General features: G+C 32.0%; 1 protein-coding gene across 6 annotated transcripts in view; it reads left to right on the forward strand.

Annotated features, from left to right (window-relative positions):
* LOC145287834 (Na(+)/H(+) exchanger beta-like) overlaps window positions 1-5,683 on the forward strand; it is a 1,099,100-nt gene extending 1,093,417 nt beyond the window's left edge. For all 6 annotated transcript variants that reach the window (XM_080135700.1, XM_080135702.1, XM_080135704.1 and 3 more), the window contains one exon: window positions 4,917-5,683. In XM_080135700.1, coding sequence (XP_079991826.1) covers window positions 4,917-5,579 — 663 coding nt within the window. In that variant the 3' untranslated portion in view covers window positions 5,580-5,683. The remainder of the gene's footprint in view (window positions 1-4,916) is intronic.
* The last annotated feature ends 317 nt before the right edge of the window (window positions 5,684-6,000 follow it).

Genomic DNA, 6,000 nt, shown 5'->3' on the forward strand with positions numbered 1-6,000 from the left:
GATAATATATATATATATTGTTTTTAAATAGCACACGATAATTTCCACTGTCAAAAACCGGAAGTGGCTTTAAAGAAGTTGCTTCATAATCATCAGGAGCAGCAGCAATTAGACGGACATAAAGTAGACGTACATTTTTAGTACGACCCCAAATATAAGTACTGCAACAAATGTGACAGGAAGGGCCACAAAGCGACCCAGTGCAGGAAGAACAAGGTCAAGAACAGCGTCCGACAGACTAGATTCGATTTGGATTCGGATAAAAACCGGCGCAAATATGTCAAAGTTTACATCGGAAATAAAACTGTGCATCTACAACTGGATTCCGGATCAGACCTGTCCATCATTAACCTTAAGACGTGGAAAAGGCTAAGGAAACCAACCATGCAGAAGACGAACAAATCAGCTCGAGCTGTGACAGGTGATAAAGTGAAATTTGAGGGAGAGCTCACACTTCCGGTGATCTTAAATGGTATTACTAAAAAAAGTGAAAGTGTATGTACATAGGACATCCGAAAATCTCTTCGGATTCGATGGAGCGATTCGAATTGTGGGACTAACTCATGAATAAATTCTGTCATAGGGTAGAACACTCGTCTACGAAAGCGCAATAACTGAAGGACGAGTTAATTTAAGAGGAATTTCGAGAAGTATTCTCACCAGGACATGTACAAGATTCGAACTAGAAGAAAACAATCTGTCTGTTTTCAACAAGAAATGAAACGTCTCATTCGTAGCAACAGAGAAATCGAAACAGAAAGCTTCAACAAACAACATAAAAAGGCTCAAGGGACACCAACAGATGAAGCACTTCAACAATTTCTACATGTGTATAGGATTACAGCCAACCCGAACACACCAACAGCAGAAATACATTCTAGCGTAAATACATTCTAGCGTAAATACAATCTAGTGTAAATACATTCTAGTGTAAATACATTCTAGTGTAAATACATTCTAGCGTAAATACATTCTAGCGTAAATACATTCTAGTGTAAATACATTCTAGTGTGAATACATTCTAGCGTAAATACATTCTAGTGTAAATACATTTTAGCGTAAATACATTCTAGCGTAAATACATTCTAGTGTAAATACATTCTAGGGTGAATACATTCTAGCGTAAATACATTCTAGTGTAAATACATTGTAGCGTAAATACATTCTAGTGTAAATACATTCTAGGGTAAATACATTCTAGCGTAAATACATTCTAGCGTAAATACATTCTAGCGTAAATACATTCTAGTGTAAATACATTCTAGCGTGAATACATTCTAGCGTAAATACATTCTAGTGTAAATACATTCTAGCGTAAATACATTCTAGTGTAAATACATTCTAGCGTAAATACATTCTAGCGTAAATACATTCTAGCGTAAATACATTCTAGCGTGAATACATTCTAGCGTAAATACATTCTAGTGTAAATACATTCTAGTGTAAATACATTCTAGCGTAAATACATTGTAGCGTAAATACATTCTAGTGTAAATACATTCTAGCGTAAATACATTCTAGCGTAAATACATTCTAGCGTAAATACATTCTAGTGTAAATACATTCTAGCGTGAATACATTCTAGCGTAAATACATTCTAGTGTAAATACATTGTAGCGTAAATACATTCTAGTGTAAATACATTCTAGCGTGAATACATTCTAGCGTAAATACATTCTAGCGTAAATACATTCCAGTGTAAATACATTCTAGTGTAAATACATTCGTGTGTAAATACATTCTAGCGTAAATACATTCTAGCGTAAATACATTCTAGCGTAAATACATTCTAGCGTGAATACATTCTAGCGTAAATACATTCTAGTGTAAATACATTCTAGTGTAAATACATTCTAGCGTAAATACATTGTAGCGTAAATACATTCTAGCGTAAATACATTCTAGTGTAAATACATTCTAGCGTAAATACATTGTAGCGTAAATACATTCTAGCGTAAATACATTCTAGTGTAAATACATTCTAGCGTAAATACATTCTAGTGTAAATACATTCTAGTGTAAATACATTCTAGCGTGAATACATTCTAGTGTAAATACATTCTAGTGTAAATACATTCTAGCGTAAATACATTCTAGCGTAAATACATTCTAGTGTAAATACATTCTAGCGTAAATACATTCTAGCGTAAATACATTCTAGTGTAAATACATTCTAGCGTAAATACATTCTAGCGTAAATACATTCTAGTGTAAATACATTGTAGCGTAAATACATTCTAGTGTAAATACATTCTAGCGTGAATACATTTTAGTGTAAATACATTCTAGCGTAAATACATTCTAGTGTAAATACATTCGTGTGTAAATACATTCTAGTGTAAATACATTCTAGCGTAAATACATTCTAGTGTAAATACATTCTAGCGTAAATACATTCGTGTATAAATACATTCTAGCGTAAATACATTCTAGTGTAAATACATTCTAGTGTAAATACATTCTAGGGTAAATACATTCTAGCGTAAATACATTCGTGTGTAAATACATTCTAGCGTGAATACATTCTAGCGTAAATAAATTCTAGTGTAAATACATTCTAGCGTAAATACAATCTAGTGTAAATACATTCTAGTGTAAATACATTCTAGCGTAAATACATTCTAGGGTAAATACATTCTAGCGTAAATACATTCTAGTGTAAATACATTCTAGCGTAAATACATTCTAGCGTAAGTACATTCTTGTGTAAATACATTCTAGTGTAAATACATTCTAGTGTAAATACATTCTAGTGTAAATACATTCTAGCGTAAATACATTCTAGCGTAAATACATTCTAGTGTAAATACATTCTAACGTAAATACATTCTAGCGTAAGTACATTCTTGTGTAAATACATTCTAGTGTAAATACATTCTAGTGTAAATACATTCTAGTGTAAATACATTCTAGCGTAAATACATTCTAGTGTAAATACATTCTAGTGTAAATACATTCTAGCGTAAATACATTCTAGGGTAAATACATTCTAGCGTAAATACATTCTAGGGTAAATACATTCTAGCGTAAATATATTCTAGCGTAAATACATTCTAGTGTAAATAAATTCTAGTGTAAATACATTCGTGTGTAAATACATTCTAGCGTAAATACATTCTAGCCTAAATACATTCTAGTGTAAATACATTCTAGTGTAAATACTATGTAGTGTAAATACATTCTAGTGTAAATACAATCTAGTGTAAATACATTCTAGCGTAAATATATTCTAGTGTAAATACATTCTAGTGTAAATACATTCTAGCGTAAATACATTCTAGCGTAAATACAAAATATAGGAAATCACATTTAAGTTCAAATAAATTCCTATATAAAAATTTAATGGTAAATATATTCTAGTGTTAATACATTTTAGCGTTAATACAGTTTAGCATAAATACATTCGAGCATAAATACATTCAAGTTTCAATATATTATGGTGTAAATATATTTTTATGTAACTATATTCGAGTATAAATGCAATACAGTGTAAAAAAACTGTTTTTGTTAATATATAATAGTGTAATTATATTCAAGCGTAAAAACATTTTAGGTTGAATACATTCTAGTGTAAATACATTCTAATCTAAATCTATTTTACTGTAAATACTCTCTAGCATAAATACATTCTAGTTGTTGTACATTCTATAATAAATACATTTAACGTACATATTTTTACCGTTAATACATTCTAGTGTAAATATATTTTAGTGTAAATATATTTTAGTGTAAATACATCCTTTGTAATGTTGAGTAAAAATCGAATTTATATTTTCAATTGACAAAAATATTTCAAAACCATTCACCATATTTATATGTATATTTGTTCTGTTATAAGCTTCGGGCGTCCGTTTTAACAGGTTTTTATTCTGGGATCGTGAAATACTGCAATCGTGTCTGAGCAGCAGCAGGTAAGTTCTACTGAAATGAAGAACACTTAGCTTTCGCTTGAAGTTGGGAAACTTTATAAAGTCTGACGAAAAATAAGTTATATTGATATAATTGTTGTTTTATTTAAAAGTAGCTTTGCTTTTGTAAAACTTTATTTTAATCACACTGTTTTTAGCCAATGGATGGCTTCACAATCCGCAACTCATTGATAAATCATACACTGGACGGTGTGCACTTTATTGAATTTACCAAAAACAAACAAATCTTCGTCTGAGACAAACCCTTATATGTAAGGAATTTGAGCAATATCAACTATATATTTTGCTAGATCCAAGATTCTCCAAATATTGCAAAGCCAAATTTGGAGTACATGCTCCATTATGAAGGTAGACCAAATCTTTCATTTTGAATTTAGTTTTAGCTTTGCTATCAAATCCTCTCTAATACAGCATTTCACAGAGTCACCATTCATAGTTTTTCTCACCAAACTATGACACTTGAGTTACGAATCTATTTTAATAGTTTTGTGACATTGGTCTGCGCGTATGCATTGCAAGACGCATTGTTTAAAAAGTAGTCATACTCAGACATGACGTTCATGCATAAATGTATGGGGGAGGGCATAATCAAAACTAATGCATAATCAAAACTAATAAGTGGATGACTGAACCAATTTTATAACATTTCAAACAAAGGTTTTAAAATTACTTATTTATAATTTCAAAGTTTGTATCAAACAAACTTTGAAATAATGATAAAACAAACTGAAATTCATATTACGAATTGAAACCTGCTTAGGTTTAGACTTAGAAATTGACGGTTAGGGTTTGAACTATTATTTCTTTGGCTTCTATTTTGCTATTGATTTCTCCAATTCTTTTTAAAATACATTACTAACAGGATGGATCAGACGAAGGTTTCCAATCAAGCACCATTTTGATACAATGATAAGAGTCAAAACATTTTTCTGTTCATCCTGTAAAAAAATATAAAAAAGTTAAATATTATTTTTTTCTTTTCAACAGCTTTTCCATAGCGCACATTATGATCGCAATTTAACACATGACGAATTCACCGACATTCGACATCACATCCGACTGAAGCATCGCCGCACAAGTCGTATGTTAGAAGCCCACCACTTCACCAGTCGAGCCCTGTCATGGAATGGTGATCGAAATTACCAAAATCACTCCCAAAATGAAACCACCAGTGCTTCTGATCGTGTCCGTCAATTCCGCCGGCACCGGGGTAGTTCTGTATCAAACAATTCCTCCCCAGAGCGCGGCTGGTGCGCAGCAACCGAGCAGTCAGCCAGCCAGAAACACGCCTCTCCATTATCGGTGGTCCCGGAGAATCAGAGCATGAACACATTAAGCTTGGCCGGGTCCGTGTATCACAACTTCTCGTATGACCACGACATTTTGGACGATAATCGCTCGATTCGCTCTGAACCACCAAGCAACACCAAGGGTGTCTTCGAAAGCATTAAACCAATACCACCTTTGCTTGAGAAAGGTGGCAGTGCAGAAAGTTCTTACGCTATCGACAACTGCACTTTGTCAATCGAGGATGAGTCTAAAGATAATGAACCCAAGTCGAATTATGTTGCAGAACCAACCAGTGACCAAATGCAAGCCGAAGTGATCCAAGAAGGTAATCCCAAAGACAAAAGCACACCACCTGCATAAACACACACATGTAAACATAATGCTGAAATTCGGGTAAACATTTGCGTGAAGAACGTGTGGACATTTTTGTACCAAATTTGAAAAATATAAAAAATTAATTTGAACATTGCATTTATCTGAAAATCAGAAGCAAAGGTCATCATTTTACACTCTACTTATTTCTTACGCAATATATATACATTCTTAGACATGCGAATGTTGATTATTTATATATATATATATATATATATATATATATATATATATGTGTGTGTGTGTGTGTGTGTGTGTGTGTGTGTGTGTGCGTGTGTAAAGTAATTGACATTTCCATGTCTAAGAATATATATATATATATATATAAATATATATATATATATATATATATATATATATATATATATATATATATATATATTACTTTGAATTGGAAATTGGAAAAAAA

This window comes from Euprymna scolopes, chromosome 11 (assembly GCF_053919585.1).
Source record: "Euprymna scolopes isolate OS-2025 chromosome 11, ASM5391958v1, whole genome shotgun sequence".
Classification (NCBI taxonomy): domain Eukaryota; kingdom Metazoa; phylum Mollusca; class Cephalopoda; order Sepiida; family Sepiolidae; genus Euprymna; species Euprymna scolopes.